Source organism: Equus przewalskii, chromosome 14 (genome assembly GCF_037783145.1).
Source record: "Equus przewalskii isolate Varuska chromosome 14, EquPr2, whole genome shotgun sequence".
NCBI classification, from domain to species: domain Eukaryota; kingdom Metazoa; phylum Chordata; class Mammalia; order Perissodactyla; family Equidae; genus Equus; species Equus przewalskii.
Window position 1 is genome coordinate 11,944,207 of NC_091844.1, and position 18,294 is coordinate 11,962,500.

Genomic DNA, 18,294 nt, shown 5'->3' on the forward strand with positions numbered 1-18,294 from the left:
ATCTGTGACTACAGGGAATAATCCAGCTTAATCCTGATGCCTCTGGCCTAGGGCATAACTGAAGAGCTCCTTCAAATAGAATTTGAAGTCTTTTTTGTCTTAGTTATGTAATAGCTTCTTGCTAACATTGAAACTCCTATGTTGATATCTCATGATATTTTCTTAAAGTGAGATTCTTTGGACTTGGTCATTTCAGTACTTAGAAAATTATTTCCTCTTATATACTGTCTCCATATATTGGCCCTGAAAGTGGGAGTTTGGCACGTTCTGGGAACCCTTTTTAGGCCACTGTGTCTAGAATATGGTTGCAATGGGGGTGTAAGTGGGAGCTAGGGGAGAAGTTGACAGAGGCTACCTCATATAGGAATTTGATTCTAAGAGTGGTAAGAAATTGTTGAAGGGTCTTAGACTTCCTGCTTGAGCAGCTGGGTGATGCCATAAGTTGGGGAAGACAGGGAGAGGATAGGTTTGGAATGGTGAAATCGACAGTTCTCTTTTGGGCATGCAGGTCCAAGCGCCCAGCCGAGTGTCTGGTCCAGACAATATAATCAGCTCTTTCACCTACCACCAAATCTAGCTGCACATTGTTTCACTTCATTTCATAGTGATGTAATTGTTCCAGCCATTGGGAACGGGTGCAGTAAGATCATCGAGGTCAAAAAGTTAAAGTGGCGTTTGGTAGACAGCCAGTAGACCAGTTTGTTTGGCATAGTGTCGTGAGTCACAAAGGTGGTACGGTGAAGGACCCTTATAGCACTTTTACAACACTTTAAACTTATACAGCATTTTAAAATATGGAAGATCCCTCACATGTCCATTTCCATTTGTTTTTGTTCTAGGCTCCTTGTGCAGTGACTTAAATACCTAAGGTGTCTACATTTCAGGTGATCCGTCTTAGGGAGTCATAGGCTTTCACAGCATATAATTAACTATCAGTTGGCTTGTTAATGAAAGGGAAAGTTTCTGTGGATAATTTAAAATGCTAGACCAGCACTGTCCAACAGAACTCTCTGTAGTGGTAGAAATGTGTATCTGTGCTGTCCAGTATGATAGCCACTAGCCACATATTTCTGTTGAGCACTTGAAGTGTCGCTAGTGTAACTGAGGAACTGAATTTTTAATTCTCTTTAATTTTTATTAATTTAAATAGTTGTGTGTGGCTTATAGCTATTGTACTAGAAAGCACGTTTAGGCAGTCAGCTGTTTGCTTATGTAATATATTTGTCTTTTTAAAAAAAAGAGCTGTTTGTCATTTTTTGCGTGGACTCGTTTTAAAACGACTTTGTGTTCCCCTTGCACATACCAGCATGTCAGAGGCCAGAGATCTAGACAAGTGTGAGAAAGATGACTTTGGATCCTAATTTTCTTCTTAATTATATTAAAGAGACATTTTTTGGGCAACCCGATGATCATTAAACACCTGTGTTGTGTGAAGTACATGTGGCCTGGTCCTATTTTCTCACCTGTTTACAGTGAATCAGACGTCCCAATAGACGTGGAGACAGTCACAGCAACCCCTGTGCCACTGTATGACAATCAGAAGGCGCGCAGCGTGATGAACGAGTGTGAACGGCACGTCATCTTCGCCAGGACTGATGCGGATGCCCCTCCCCCACCAGAGGACTGGGAGGAGCATGTCAACAGGTAGGCCGCTCCTCAGGTGGACTGGTCACTACTGGATTAATGGTCACCACACTGTAGATGTTTTGTATCATCATCATCAAAACACATTTGTTAGGAGTTTATTTCATTTGCAGTCACGCAAGTCAGAATATTCTCTTAACTCTCTGTATTGTAACTCTCAGCTTCTTAAGAGAGGGCTTGTATCTCAGCCATCTTTGCATCCCTGACACCTAGGACACTGCCTGGCACATAGTAGGCATATAATAAATGTTTATTGAATAAATAAATGAATTAAATTGGATGGATATGACTAGCTCTGTAGCTTATGTAGTGCAAATTATGGTATGGGAGTTACTCAGGCTACGAAAAAAAACCCCCAAACCATTAAATAAATGTACGTTTAAGTATAAGATACTGTATTTATATGGGCTATAACTCAAGTAATGAAAACATTTTGGGAGTCATATGAAAAGCTAACAGATGTTTGATTTGAGTGGCTTTTAAAAATAGGTTTACAGTCTGTGGTTTTGAGGGAGCACTTCAGCCCATTTTCATGAATTTGCTGACTAGTTTTGTTCCTGTGCTTCCTGCTGACCTGGGGGCCTCAACACTCCTCTTCAGGTCATTTGTCATTCATTTGGCAGACATTTATTTATCTTTTATTTATTGCATAATGACTTTATGAAGATAAAATTTACATATACAATTCCCCTATTTAATTTGTACAATCAATGTGTGTTTTTAGTATATTCATCACCCCACTCAATTTGATGAACATCTTCATCATCCCAAAAAGAAACTCTGCCTCTTAACAGTCACTTCCCATCTCCTCCCATCCCCTGGCAACCACCAGTCTACTTTCTGTCTCTCTAAATTTGCCTATTCTGGACATTTCATATAAATGGAATCATACACTATGTGGTCTATGATGGACTTCTTTGCTTAGCAGAATGTTTTCTGGGTTCATCCATGTAGTAGCATGTATCAGTACTTCCTTCGTTTTTATTGCCGAGTGATATTCCATTGTATGGATATACCACATTTTGGTCATCTATGCATCCATTGATAGATATTTGGGTTGTTAACACTTTTTGGCTATTGTGAATAATGGTGCTACAAACATTCATGTACTTGTTTTTATGTGGACATAGTTTTCAGTTCTCTTGCGTGTATACCTAGGCGTGGAATCGCGGGTCATATGGTCTCTTATGTTTAGCCCTTGAGGCATTCCCAGACTGTTTTCCAAAGGGGCTATGCCATTTTACATCCCCACCAGCAGTGTGTGAGTTCCAGTTTTTCCACATCTTTGTCAATGCTTGTTATTCTCTCTCTTTTTGTGTTAGGACCATTCTAGTGGATGTGGAGTGACGTCTCATTGTGGTTTTAATCCGCGTTTCCCTGGTGGCCCGCTCTCTCTATATTTACCTACTATGTGTAAGGGAACGTTAAAATCCTTACATCAGGAGTTGGTAGGTGGTAAACTTGCCATAATGTTGGAGAGCTCTTATTTTATAATAACAGAAGAGAAAGAGGTAATTTGGTACGAAGGAGGGTAGGAAAGTTTGAGGCAATTGGCCTGATTTATGAGTCTGGTCGGAAGCAGGGAACGAGAGTGAGCCGGTGTGCTTGTGTGATCAAGGTAGTAGCTGTTGAGGGAGGAGCAGTTCTGCACCCTGATTGAAGAGCGTGTGAGGCACTTGTTTGAGGTCTTGAATTGGAGTTACTGTTGTGCCTTAAGAGGGAGAAATGCTCTCCAGAGCTTTAGATACAGAGGAAAACCCTGCTGTGAATGAAGATCAACTACTGGAGTACTGCCTAGGTCACTGAATTCAGCAAAACGGCTTATCACCATTGTTAGAGTTAATAATAATAAAAATAGTGACCAATGGTAGTAACAAAAAAGAACTACCATTTGTTGAGTGCTTTCTAGGTGCCAGGCATTGTGCCAAGCTCTTCATATGCATTCTTTCTTTTGATCCCCACAGTGACTCTCCAAGGTCTATCCTATCTTGATCTCTATTTTACACAGTGAGGAAACTGAGCTCAGGGAGTTTAAGAAACCTTAATTAGGAAGTGATGGAGCAGGGATTTGTTCAAAACAAGCAGTCTGACTCCAGAGCCCAGTGTTCTTGGCTACTGTACCCGCTGTTTAAGGGCAGTAAAGAGAGAGACCAGTTAGTGGTGGCTGAACAAGGTGACCTCACAGAGTTGTGTGTCCCGTTGTGGTGTTTACCGATTGCCTTGTCCTCAGTTTGCAATTTCAGTAACTGCACAGGAGAACTGCATAAAGTTTTTTATCAGTTCACCCAGGGTCGTGATCAAGAGGTTTTGGGGACTCTTCATACTTGCCAAAGACATCAGAGGCTTAATAATACACATGAATACAATTTCTTAATTTATAAGGAGAAATATAACTGCAAGGCAGATGAGACAGTAGGGTGGCCTGGCCAGAGCACTGATTCTCAATGGGAGAGTCTGGGAAGCCATTCAATTCCAGAAGTGGATGGCTAGTGGAGAGTCTGCACAGGAGGCACCCTCCTTCAACAAGGTAGCTGGATGCACCCATCTTTCCTCAAAGCAAGATGGGACCATAGCCTAGGTCAGGGCATACCCTCACCTGCCCAGTCCTGCAGAGATACAGTGACAGGTTCTTATCGTTGGCTTGTCTTTCTCCATGTGGACCTCCATCTTGTTATGACATTCCCACAGATTGATATGCTTAGTTAGTGCTCAGTTTATCTCAGATTATTTGTTTTTTGGTGTCTGATGAGATTTTGGAGGCGTCCTTCTCTCATTAGCAGCAGGCTTACAAAGCTTCTCTTCAGGTAGGTCACTTTTGCGCACAGCTAATTTGGTTATTTGCTGCTACTTACTGGCTTCACTTCTGGAGGTCACCATCTTGTGACCTTGTCCCTGGATTCTGGATCTGTAGCCTATTTGGAGGTTGCAGTTGCCTCTGCTCTGATTATAATCATCTTGTTGCCGTTCTTTCCCTTGACTTGATTGTTAAATTGCTGCTTCTTTTCTTCCTGTATAAAATCATGTGAAATTACAGTTTCCCACATCAAGAACTCACGGACTGTGGGACAGCTCCCTAGAAATCTGTTGGCCTCAGAGCTTACTGATTATCAGTGGAGTCAGAAACTTAATTTTCTTTGTTAGTGCTCTTTTTTCCCCTCTTGAATTATTTCAGTAGAAACTGCCTTCAGATGACTTTCTGAGTGTAGAAAATGAAGTCCCCCCCGCCCCCCCCCACTGACTCTCACTTTCTCTGCTAAAGCCTGATGTTTTGTGAGACAGTTTAAATCCCCCTTTCCGCCTGATTGAATTGTCTAGAGCAGGGGTTGGCAAACTGTGGCCCATGTGCTGAATCTGGCCCATTACTTGTTTTTCTATGGCCCATAAGCCAAGAAGGTTTTTACATCTTTAAGTGGTTGGAAAAAAATCAAAAGAAGACACATGAAATTCCCATTTCAGTGTCCGTAAATACGGTTTTATTGGAACACAGTCATGCCCGTTCATGTAGGTGTCTGTGGCTGCTTTTGTGCTATGACTGCAGAGTTGAATAGTTGTGACGGAGACCATTTGGCCACGAACTCTAAAATACTTACTATCTAGTCCATTACAGAAAAGGTTTGCTGACTTCTGGTCTAGAGCATGTTCTCGTGTCTACGTGCCAAAGCCATGACGTGGAGAACCTTTGAAAGTGATTTACGTTTGCTGGTGTACTAACGTTGTCCTGAAGAAGTTGGACTTGCTTTTTTTCCCAGATGTTTGTCAAATACCAAGTTTAATTAGATGTACAGCTTTTGAAAGACATTTAACAAAATACTCCTGGCACACGATACTTCTCAGCATTGCTCAAATGGATTTTAGACATTTCCAGCTTTTCAGTAAAAGAATCTAGTGTCCTAAAGCAGGTTGTTATATCTTAGGAATCAGAACTTCTGAATTCAGCCAAAACAACCCCATTCTCCTTTTTTACATTTACTCTAATTATCTCTCTCAATAGTGTATGTATCTATCTGTGCATTAGTCTTAGGTTGGATGTTTGACATTTTGAGTCCAAGATGTTTGAGTTGTTTATTTTCCCTCTTTTCTACCCCCCCTTCATTCCTTCCTTTCTCCTGGTATTTCCCCCACCTTTCCCCTTCCTTCCGTCCTTCCTTTCTCCTGATGTTTAAGCAAAGAATTTTTATAATCTGAAAAAGTAAGAGTGACCTATTCTGTCTCTCTGACGTTCTTTGTCCCTCCTTGTTTGACTTCTGGTTAAAAAAAAAATCCTTTTAGATATTTTAGTATTGAATTAGTCTCCCTTGAAGCAGTATCAGAGAAAGAATAATTACCTTTGAGAATACCAGGCTCTTCTAGGACCAATGTGAATTTTTGGCTGCTTTGGATAAGATGAACCAGAGGTCAGAACATCGTTCAGGTTAGTCAGAGCATGAGAACGTAAGATTATCTGAGCTCATCTCAGAAATGAAGAAAAGGCATGTTTGCACTCCTGAAAATTGAATAGGTTTCGGTGGGGACACACTGGCTCACCACAGTTCCCGTCAGCTATTTGACTCCTTAGGCTTGTATTTAAAATTCTGTCTCCTGTTTTTAAAATTTTCCTTAATTATATCTTTTGCATGCTCTTTATCTTAATCTTGGGTTAGATCATTTTTTTTTTCTTCCCACTTAATTTTACAGCCTCCCACGAAGCTGACAAAATATAGAGAACATGTTTCAATTCTTGGAATCACTTTGTTATGTATCCAGCAACAATCCTAAGAACTTTTTCTGGAATTTTAGACTCTCAACGTTGTGGTTTTTCAATTTAATTTCAGCTGTCATTGGTGTATGGTAGTAATTTCTAAATAGCTTTCTAGCCTCCGCCCCCCCCCCTCCCATTTTGTTCACATCATTTTGGGTTTCAGAATAAATACAGAATAAGAAAAACAAATAGAGAAGACATCCTGTTACAAAATAAAGAACAGGATAATTTTGGAAATGCTGTTGGTGCCTCATAAATAAATTATACCTCATTCTCTGTCCTTGGAATTAAAATTTGCAGCATGATCAATAGGCTTTGAGAAAGCTCAAGAGGTTGTTAAACATGAGGAAATTTACTCATTGCTTAACCTGCTTGATTATCAGTGATCATTGTTGCTGGACGTAAGGCTGTGGTGTAATACTGCTTTCAAGATGTCGCAGGTTATTTATACATATTATTTTCACAGAACTGGTAATTTGAAAATTTTAACACGGATAGCCTTTGCTCTTTCATTTCCACTTCAAGAAATTTATCCTACAGAGATACTTCCACAACCCTATAGAGATGTAGATTGATGTGTGTATTGGTGGGGAAAGGAGGGATGGTCACAGCAATGTTTATAAAGGAGACGCAACCTAAATGCCCACTAATAAAGTAGAAGCGGCCGTTCAAAACAAACAGGTGTTTTAGTATGGAAATATATCCATGTATTTCCAGAGAGCTTTTTAAAACTACTTGTGGGAGTCCTCTGCCTCCTACCCCCACCACCAAATCCCCAAACCCGCCTGAGAATCACTGTACATCAGAGAGATGCTGGTTGCGTGAGTGTGTTGTGCATTTAAATAACGTGAAGGAAAATGAGGTTCAGAACCAGTGGGCTGGAGCTGCTGGTCCCCACAGCCTTTCTGGTGCCAAGGTCGTCTGTGTCCCAACATTGAGTTGAAGCTTCCACTGCCCGCCTCCCAAGTCCAGAATCTCTCTGCATATCAAACCACAACAAAAGCTGATTGGATCCTGATGAAGCAGCAGGAATTAAGCCAAGAGAACTAGGGGAAAATAAGAAAAAGGACAATTCCAAGAACCTCAAGGCTGCTTTTAGTGCCCTCCACAGGGTTACAAAAGGCGGGAGGCTTTGGAGGTTAAGGGGATTTAGCTGTAGCGAGGAGAGCTGCTGAAGACAAGGTGCTTCTCACGAGTTCTGTGCTCATGGACTTTGGCTGCTCTCTTGTACCTTTTGCTCCAGTCAGTAATCATAGCTAACCTGAGTTTTTATTGCTGGAAGGAAGCTGAGACATCATCCAGTCCTTGTCTGTTTTACAGTCAAGGAGACTGAGGGCACACAGCCAACTCTTTTTGCAGAGCTGGTTAGAGTCCTGGCTCCTAGTTGGTGTTCTCCTGGACTGTGTAACTGTGGTAAGTTGTTAAATGGAGATGTGGTAGGTGGAGATTTTATTTTATAGGAGAAGAAGTTGGACCATTTTCCTTCTTTCTAGAGGGTATTTACTCTTTCCGAGGACAGTGGGATGGTTATACGAAGTGAATAACAAAGGGTAGTTTGTCCTCCATCTGCACATTTACTGGGCCGCGTTGCTGGTATTCTTAGAGAGATGACTTGTAGGAAGAAGGGTATCTGGTTGGTGGGGTGTGGTGGAAAGGGTGCTAGTTGGTTAGAAAGTAAGAGAGATTGAGATTGTTGAAGTCGTTTCAGGCAGCTTCCCTGCAGTTTGACCCTCCTGGTGTGGTGAAGGCTGTGGTTACAGTTGAGCCTAAATGCTTTTCAGTGCCCCTGCTGTCCAGTGCCCAGGTGCCTAGTGTGGTGGGCAGGGGGAGGGTTTGAGTTTGTATTCAGCTATGTACAGGACTTGGAATGCAGCATGCACACAATTCTTGCATTGATTTATTCAGCAGATGTTCACGTCCCTACTGTGTGTCACACACTGTTTTATGTGCTGGGGATGTAGCACTTGAAAAAAGCCAACAAAAATTCCTGCCGTCTTGGCCTTTACATTCTAGCAGAGGGAGACAGACGAAAATAAACAAATAAAATGGATAGAAAGCGAGGTGGCGATATGGCTGGAAAGGGGGAGAGGGAATCTGGAGTGGGAGTAGGATGTTGGCAGTTTAAAATAGGGGTGAGTCAGGGGAAGCCTCAGTAGAAGGTGACATTTGAGCAGTGACCTAAAGGAGATTGGAGCCATTGTTTCAGGTAGAGGAGTGAATGACAAGGGCCTGGTCCGTGATGCGGGAGCAGGCGTGGTGTGTGTGGGGGGTGGCGGGCTGTACAGTGAAGCCTTGTGTAAGCCGGGTGGTCATGGATGACGAGGTTGGAGAGGCAGTGGGGTGCAGACAGCCCATTGCAAGGATTTTGCCTTTTGACTGATTGAAATGGTGTCACTGAAGGGCTTTGAGCAGAGTGACATAATCTGACGTGTTTTTTGATTGAGTTTTTCCAGAGTTGATTTTCCAAATTGACTTTCCAAAGGTTGTATTAATTTACATTTCCATCAACAAAGTGTAGAGTGGCCTATTTTCTTACACTCTCACAACACAGAGGATTCTTAAACTTCTTAATTTTTATTCATTTAATAGGTAACAACTAATATTTTATTATTTTAATTTGTATGTTTGATTTTGAAGGAGGTTGACTGTACTTTCCTTTGTGAACGGCCTTTTCATGTTCTTTGCCCATTATTTTTGTTTTGAGTATTTTGTCTTTTTCTTAATAGTTTTCTAGAGGCTTTCTCTATTTTAATGGAATGGCAATTATTTTCTCATTTTTGTTTTAACTTTATGATACTTAATTTTTTTCTTCACAAAAGTTTGAAATTTTTAGGTAGTTATATTTGTCTATCTTCCTTTTATGGCTTCTAGGTTTTAGGTCACACTTAGAAAGTCTTACTCATTCTAAGATAGTTTTATATATGTGTACATATATATATATATATATATATATGTTTTGTCATTTACTTCCAATGTTTAATTTTTTTTTTTTGCTGGGAAAGATTTGCCCAGAGCTAACATCTGTTGCCAATTTTCCTCTCTGTTTTTTTTTCCCTCCCCAAAGCCCTGGTACTAGTTGTATATTCTAGTTGTAAGTCCTTCTAGTTCTTCTGTGTGAGCTGCTGCCACAGCGTGGCTAAGGATGGGTGAGTGGTGTGGTTCTGCAGCCGGGAACGAAACCCAGGCACCGGAAGTAAAGTGTGCTGAACTGTAACCACTAGGCCATCAGGGCTGGCTCCAATGTTTAATATTTTTAATCTGTTTTACATAGTTGTGATTTATTTTTTTTAATGACTATTTTTTCCTAGTATTTTGGTAACTTTATTTTTTAATATTTATCTTTTCCACCTGAAATTTATTTTGGTATAAAGAGTGATGTGTAGGGATCCAGATTTGCTTTCTCCACTTGGCTAGTGGTTGTCTCAGCCCTACTTACTTTATCCCTACTGATTTGAAATGCTATCTTGATCTCATTCTGGGTTCTCATTTGGATCTGGCATCCACTTAAAATTTTGTTAAGGTAATTTAATCACCAGTTTATGGCAAGGAGAGTTGGTAAACAAATATTAATTGGCCATCTTCTATTACCTTTCTCTTCCTATCTTTAGGCAGATTACTGGCCAGAGTTGGAGTATCAGAGTAATTAAGATTGCCGGAAGTGGTGTGGAAGGGGGCTTTAACAAGCTCCACCCCACTGTGCCGGGTGTGATGAGTGGGGACAAGAGCAGCAGGACAAGTTTTTAATTGCAGGGAGTACAGCTGAGTTGGAGGAGGACACATAAAGCTGTCCGTAAGCAAGGTAGACGTGTGTATGCCAGTGTCACATGCTGGGATGATACGGTGTCAACCTACATGGAGCAGACCTTTCAAAAGTAAATTTGTTAATTGTGTGATAAACAGAAAAAATATAAAAAATATACGTGGAAAAGGGAGCAAGATTAGTGGGGGGGTGGAAGATTAGGGAGTGAGAGAATGCCACCTCATTTCGTAAATTTCTGTTGTATTTTTGTTCGTAAATCTAATTTAAATAGGCCTCTTATCTTAGTTTGACGTTTTAGTACATTAAAATGTTTTCGCATCCTGTCTGCCTTCTTATGTGAAATAGTAAACCTGTGAAATTCAAATAAGTCTGTGCAGTGGTGCCATGCTTTTATTTGCTAATGGATCATTTTAGCCACTAGGTAAATAATTAGCTTTGCTAGCTCTAAAAAGACTTGATTCGTGACTGGTTTTGACTTGTAGTGTGTGTATTAATACAAGTGTAAGCTGAGGTGACTCCGTGGCAGGATTGGGACCAGAATCTAGGTCTTGTGCTTTAGCTCAGTGGTCTTAGATTAAGCTACTTTGAGTTATAGTGTTTCATAGTGGGAACAAAAAACATGGCATAATCTTTGTACAGTGTACCTGTATGGGGAGTGTCCCCTGAGTTTGACTTAATTCCTCTGAGTTTCTCTTACAGGACTGGCTGGACAATGGCCCAGAACAAGCTATTCAACAAGATCCTCAAAGCCCTGCAGTCTGACCGGCTTGCCCGCCTGGCCAACGAAGGGGTAAGACTCCAGAAATCTGTCCACAGTGGGCAGCTCTCCCTGGTTCAGGCCTCACTGGTGGACTGACTTGTTGCCCACCCCCCACCCTCACCCTAGTTGCTAATAAGGTGGCCCTCATGTTTTATCCCTCCACGTTCAGGCTTGCAATGAGCCAGTGCTGCGCCGTGTTGCTGTGGACAAGTGTGCAAGGAGAGTGCGGCAGGCTCTGGCAAGTGTGAGCTGGGACACCAAACTGATCCAGTGGCTGCACACCACCCTGGTGGAGACCTTGAGTCTGCCCATGCTGGCAGCCTACCTGGATGCTTTGCAGACGCTGAAAGGGAAGGTAAGGCCATGATTGACGTCTGCCCTGTCCTGGGGTAGCCAGCCTCTGTTACGGGTTCAGGAAGTGGGCTTGGGCAAGGAGGGCATGACTGAAGCTAATGGGTTTGCTATTAAAAATAGGAGACATGATATCATTTCATGTTTTTGTCTGATGTAAACGTCTGCAGCTCTTCTGTCTCTAGGATGAGGTGTGGGGCCTGAAAACCTGAGTACGCTTTTAGCATATACAGCCCTGTGGCTTGTGGTTTGAGTCACCTCTGAGGTGAGGTGAGAAAAAAATGGAATTATCTCGAAGAAGATGAAGGGAGGAGTGTTGAAGAGGGGGCAAGAAGCAGACCCTTGGTGCTGAGTGCAGGGTGGGGGCTGGGGAGATGTTCTAGAGCTGGAAAGTACAATAAGGCCTCGGTCTCTCTTCATCATGGGGTGAGCCTTCAGTAGCAACACTCTGACTTTAATAATTCTTTGTAAAGTGAGTCATGACATTTTCCTGCTTTCTTACTTAGACAATATTGCACAAAGTTAAACTTTTTATTGATGATTCCAGTTTATTGTGATATCAGTTACTGCCCTGGACTGTGTTCATGTGGCGGAATACAGGTTCTGGTTGAGACTGTGGCTGACCTTATGTGGATCACTAATTAGCTGTGTAATCTTGGATTAGTGTCTCAGCTTCCTTATCTCTAAAATATGGCTAATAATACCTAAGTAGGATTTTTGTGAAAATCAGTTAATTCAGATAGAATGCTTGACACAAAATTCGGCACATAGTAAGCGCACAGTAACTATTAACAATTATATAAGTGGTACCTTCATAGGTTCTTGAAATTTTTGGAATGTTTTGCTCCAATACAAGATGGCCTCAGACAACTGGGGTTAATTCAGTTCTTGACCATTTTTTTAAAAAATAGTTTTTCTTTTTTCTCCTTTGTAGGAAGCTGGCCCATTTGGCTGCTATAATTTGCTTGGCCAACAGATTCCCCCCAGCCATATCCCCAAAATTTTCAGACTCGTTTCCTACTTGTTTTTTTTTTTTTTTAAAGATTTTTTTTATTTTTTCCTTTTTATCCCCAAAGCCCCCCGGTACATAGTTGTGTATTCTTCGTTGTGGGTTCTTCTAGTTGTGGCATGTGGGACGCTGCCTCAGCGTGGTCTGATGAGCAGTGCCATGTCCGCGCCCAGGATTCGAACCAACGAAACACTGGGCCGCCTGCAGCGGAGCGCGCAAACTTAACCACTCGGCCACGGGGCCAGTCCCTCGTTTCCTACTTGTTTTTAAGTTAAAGGACGCTGTTTGTTTGAAAGCAAAAGAAGGCTGGTTCAGTGCAGAAATAAAACAAATCTCAGGACTAGATGCATTAATGATATGCATGGTAGGAAGTTTGACATTAATTTATTCATTCAACAAATATTTATTTCGTGCCTACAATGTGCTAGGCACTGGGGTGAGAAAAACAGAAATGCTCTGTACTCTGATGGAGCTTATTTTCTAGTGGAGAAAGAGAGAAAAAATAGTCCCAGACTTCCCCCGTATTGCTTCTCTGCAGTAGAATCCCTGGACCCAGGAGGTGAATGGTGGGCAGCCATGGGCGCAGGTGGGATGAAGGGCCAAGATAAGTCTCTGGCAGAGAGTGGTGGCCTGTGACTATTTGAAGCATTTAAATGTTCTTCACAGCATACTACCTATGGTGAAGGTACAACATTGCTGGATACGCTCCAGGGAGTGCCTTGTTAGTAGTGGCCAGAGTCCCACTTCTCTGTGACGCTGCCTTACTTTGCATGGCCAGCATGACCTGGATGTAATTTCCCTCATAAGGAAGTGCAGTGCTTCCCCATTTAGGTTACTATCTTGATGTTCCCCAGTGAATGAGGTGGTGGTCAGGTTGTATGAGCATGACAGACCACTGAGGAGACTCCACAGGTGTACACAGTAGCATGCTCCCCAGCCATGCTGCTAGGTTCGTGCGGGTTAGCTGGAATGGCAGAGGACATGCTAGTGCACCAGCCAGCAAGGGCCTTAGACGGCAAGGCACTGTCCACCCTAGGCCATGCTCTCAGCAGTGTTTCCTCTACCATCAGCCTCTTATTTTCCTGTGACTCAGATTCACTTCAAATACTTTGGTTGTTTCCGAAAACTTAATGTACCTGCTGAATGAAAATGCAGGTGGATGGGATCTTGCTCTTGGCCCAGCTACTTTCACCATGGATCCATTGTAAAGGGAGCAGAGACTGTAAAGACCCTAGCCTCTTAATTGTCTGTTGAGAGTGATGCAATGCTGGGAAGATCAGGGAAGCTCGTTCTGCCTAGGTCCAAGCAGAGAAGTGGTTATTGATTAATTATTTCTAAGTATTCTATATTAACAGTGAATTTCAAGGCTTTGTCATTTCAGAAGTGTACTCTACTGCCAGGTAAAGTCTAATTTAGATCAGATCCTCTGCCTCAAGGTGTTGAAGGCTTCAGTTATAGAGTAAGTTACAAAGAAACGGCGAGTTTGGAGTGAGGATCCTTGGCAGTTTGGCCCTAGCCTTTGTTACTAGCCTTATGTCCTACTTCCTTACTTGAGTCCTCAACTTCAGGCCATCTGCGCCTAGAACAGGCCCCGTACATTCTTGCTTCTGTCTGGTGTCTCTCGTTGGAAAGCTTTACCCCATCTTCCATTGGAACTCTTGAGAGCTCATCTCACTTCACATGCTGTATCTTCAGTTCACCTCCTCGTTCTCTGTGGGATGGTATGAATCATAGCAGTGTGGGCCTTCTGTTTCTTTATGGGACTTATCAGCCCCCTTTTGTTATGTGTCTGTTTGTCTTCATTACCTCTTGTAGATTAAATTCCTTTGCGTGACTAGCATGGTGCCTTGTAACAGCAGCTGTTGCATAAACATTTGCAACACTTGTTTCCTGAATTAAACTGAGAAAGTCTCTTAATATTCCCCTACTTTCTCAGGTGGAAATCTGTTTAGTCTTGCTTTTTTAAAATTAGGAACACTGTCTGCTTGTTATTGCCTGGAGCAGCTTATCTTCTTGTACTGTCTTGGAACTTTTTTTAATATTGAGGTATAATTGACATATAGCGTTATATTAGTTTCAGGTATACAACATAATGATTTGATATTTCTCTATATTGCAAAATGATCACCACAATAAGTCTAGTTAATATCTGTCACCATACAGAGTTTCAAAATTACTTTTTTCTTGTAATGAGAATTTTTAAGATCTGCTCTCTTAGCAACTTTTAAATATGCAATACAGTATTATTAACTATAGTCACCATGCTGTATATTATATCCCCTATTACATGACTTATTTTATAACTGGAAGTTTGTATCTTTTGATCCCCTTCACCCATTTTGCCCACTCCTCAGCACCCCCTTCTGATAACCACCAATCTGTTCTCTATATCTGTGAGGCTTTTTAAAAATTTTTAGATTCCTCATATAAGTGATATTTGTCTTTCACTGTCTGATTTATTTCGCTTAGCATAATGCCCTCAAGGTTCATCCATGTTGTCACAAATGGCAAGATTTTCTTGTTTTTTTTTTGCTGGATAATATTTCATTATATACGCCACATTTTTTAAATCCATTCATCCATTGATGGACACTTAGATTGTTTTCATATCTTGGCTATTATAAATAATGGTGCAGTGAACATGGGGTACATATATCTTTTTGAGCTATTGTTTTCATTTTCTTCAAATAAGTACTCAGAAGTGGAGTTGCTGAATCATACGGTAGTTCTATTTTTAATTTTTTGAGGAACCTCTGTATTGTTTTCCATAGTGGCTACACCAATTTACATTCCCACCAACAGTGCACAAGGGTTCCCTTTTCTTTACATCCTTGCCAAGACTTGTTAACTTTTGTCTTTTTGATAATAGCCATTTTAACAGGTGTGAGGTAATATGTCATTGTGGTTTTGATTTGCATTTCCCTGATGATTAGTGATGTTGAGCATCTTTTCATTTACCTGTTGGCCATCTGTCTTTCTTCTTTGGAAAAGTGTCTGTTCAGATCTTCTGCCCATTTTTATGGATTGTTTATTTTTTCGCTATTGGGTTGTATGAGTTCTTTGTATATTTTGGATCGTTCCTCTTATCAGATATATAATTTGCAAATATTTTCACCCATTTGGTAGGTTGCCTTTTCATTTTGCTGATGGTTTTCTTTGCTGTGCAGAAGCTTTTCAGTTTGATGTCATACCACTTGTTTTTGCTTTTGTTGCCTTTGCTTTTAGTGTCAAATCCAAAAAATCACCAGCAAGACTGATGTTAAGGAGCTTACCACCTATGTTTTCTTCTAGGAGTTTCATGGTTTCAGGTCTTACGTTCAAGTCTTTAATCCATTTTGAGTTAAATTTTGTGTATGGTGTAAAATAGTCATCCAGTTTCATTCTTTTGCATGTGGCTGTCCAGTTTTCCCAAAACTGTTTTTTGAAGGGACTGTCCTTTCCCCATTGTGTATTCTTGGCTCCTCTGTTGTAGATTAATTGACCGTATATGCTATATACGCATGGGTTTATTTCTGGGCTCGCTATTCTGTTCCATTGATTTGAGTCTGTTTTTAAGCCAATACCATACTGTTTTGATTACTATAGCTTTGTAATAAAGTTTGAAATTCAGGAGCGTGATGCCTCCAGCTTTGTTCTTCTTAAGATTGCTTTGGCTGTTCAGGGTCTTCTGTGGTTTCATACAAATTTTAGGATTGTTTGTTTTATTTCTGTGAAAAATGCTGTTGGAATTTTGATAGGGATTACATTGAATCTGTAGATTGGGTAATATGGACATTTTAACAATATTAATTCTTCCAATCCATGAGAACAGAGTATCTTTCCATTCATTTGTGTCTTCAGTTTTTTCATTAATGTCTTGTAGTTTTCAGTGTACAAGTCTTTCACCTCCTTAGTTAAATTTATTCCTACGTATTTTATTCTTTTTGATGCAATTTTGAATGGGATTGTTTTCTTAATTTCTCTTTCTGCTAGTTCATTATTAGTGAATAGAAATGCAACAGATTTTTGTATATTGATTTTGTATACTGCAACTTTACTAAATTTGTTTATTAGTTCTAAGAGTTTTTTGGTGGAGTTCTTAGAGTTTTCTGTGTATACTACGTCATCTGCAGACAGAGGCAGTTTTACTTCTTCCTTTCTAATTTGGATGCCTTTATCTCTTCCTTCCCTAATCGCTCTGGGTAGCACTTCCAGTACCATGTTGAATAACAGTGGCGAGAGTGGGCATCCTTGTCGTGTTCCTGATCTTAGAGGAAAAGCTTTCAGCTTTTCACTGTTGAATATGATGTTAGCTGTGGACTGAACTTCTACAACCCACATCACCATAGTACTCTTTTTTCTCCAGTTTCTCAAAAACTTTGTTTTTCTGAAAACTACCTCTAACATTTAAAGGTCTTTCCTTTCCCCTAGGTCACTTTGACCTTTTGTGAGTAGCATGGAATTCACACAGATATTTCTTCTCAGTGTAAGCATCAGCATGTCTGAAACCTATATTTACACATCTGTGAGGTCACATTTTTGGTGAATAGTGAAAAACAGGATATGGTATAAATCACAGTATAGTAGGATGTAATATTTTGGGCACAATAACAGATTTCTTTAACATGCCACAGCTTGGAGGCAGTATTCTAGAACAAAATGCAGAATTTTAAAAAAGTTTATAAAATCAACTAATATTCATTGAGGCAATGTAGAAAATACAGAAATCTAAAAAGGAAAAAGTCATCCATAACTCCATAAAGATCACCATTAACATTTTGGCATATTTTCTTACGGTATTTTTTCTGAGTAGAGGTAACTTTTATATTTTCTGTTTTACCTTTAACATTTTAGCAAAATTATTTTCCTATGTTATTACAGATTCTTTTAAATATTTCAAATTAAACTTAATATCTAATTATGTAGATAATTTACTTACTTGCTCCCTTATATGTGCATTTAGGTTGTTTCTACTTTTTGATTATTATTGAGAGTGAATTTGTCTTTTGCATAACCCCCCCTCTCCTGAGAGTGTGTGTTTGTATTTGTGTTTCTGATATATTTTGTTAGGAAGGGCTCTCAGAAGTAGAATCCTTTAAGAAAGGGATAGGAATAAATTTAAGTTTCTTGATGTGTATCACCAGATTGCTTTCCAAAGGATAAAACCCACTTACCTTTAATGGTGGGAGGGAGGCATACTTTTTTAGCCATCCGGTTATTTGTGCTTTTGCTCCTGAGGAAAGTTTCAGAGGCTTAGCGTCACTGCGGCTCATAGTGGAGCGCTTCCTCCAGGCTGATTGCTGCTGGTGGGCAGGTCTTCTGCTTCACACTGGGAGCATCTTTGGTCTTCTTGCTTCTAGATCCCTAGCTTGATTGACCGGATGCTTGTGTCATCCAACACGAAGACCGGGGCGGCAGGAGCTGAGGCCTTGTCCCTCCTGCTGAAGAGGCCCTGGGACCCCGCTGTGGGGGTGCTTTCTCATAACAAACCGGTAAGTTGGGCGGCCCAGGACTTAATTATGGCGCATGAAACTTTTAGAATCCAGTCTTGGAAGCTTGGCAAGAGGATAATGAATGGCTTGTTTAACTTTTTTCATTAATAACTGGTTATGTGTAGTGCTTGACATAGTTTCATAAGCAAATCAGCATTAGTTGGGCCAAGAAAGGTATTGGGATACTTGGGATTTTGTGGAGGAACATGTCTCACTCACTGGTTCTCTGGTGGGGTCTTTCTCCTTAGAGCAAACTCCCTGGCTCTCCTCTCATTCTCATTGCCTCGTCTGGGCCCTCTAGCTCCGTGTTCCCCACCTCACGCCGCCACCGCTTCTGGCAGTCTCAGCTGTCCTGCTTAGGCAAGGTATGTGTGGGGCCAGAGGACCTCTCGTGGGTGGAGATATAGTCTTGGGGGCTGGAGCAGACAGAGTGCAGGACTGGGTCAAAATGGATGAACTTAAATGTGGAGCATCTCCCACTTCTCTTTTTGTTTGGAATTGGATGGTGCTTATCCAGAGTAGAAGGGATCTCTGGTAGGTTAAGCAGAATTGAGAGATTTG

The 18,294-nt window shown here is 41.0% G+C and overlaps 1 protein-coding gene across 19 annotated transcripts in view; it reads left to right on the plus strand.

Annotated features, from left to right (window-relative positions):
• KANSL3 (KAT8 regulatory NSL complex subunit 3) overlaps positions 1-18,294 on the plus strand; it is a 62,647-nt gene that overhangs the window by 2,845 nt on the left and 41,508 nt on the right. For all 19 annotated transcript variants that reach the window (XR_011525888.1, XR_011525894.1, XR_011525893.1 and 16 more), the window contains exons 3-7: positions 1,474-1,644; positions 10,842-10,932; positions 11,072-11,257; positions 17,602-17,733; positions 17,982-18,098. Coding sequence is in view for 11 of the 19 variants with exons in the window: in XM_070572112.1 (XP_070428213.1) it covers positions 1,474-1,644; positions 10,842-10,932; positions 11,072-11,257; positions 17,602-17,733; positions 17,982-18,098 (697 nt within the window). In the remaining 8 variants the exon portion in view is untranslated. The remainder of the gene's footprint in view (positions 1-1,473; positions 1,645-10,841; positions 10,933-11,071; positions 11,258-17,601; positions 17,734-17,981; positions 18,099-18,294) is intronic.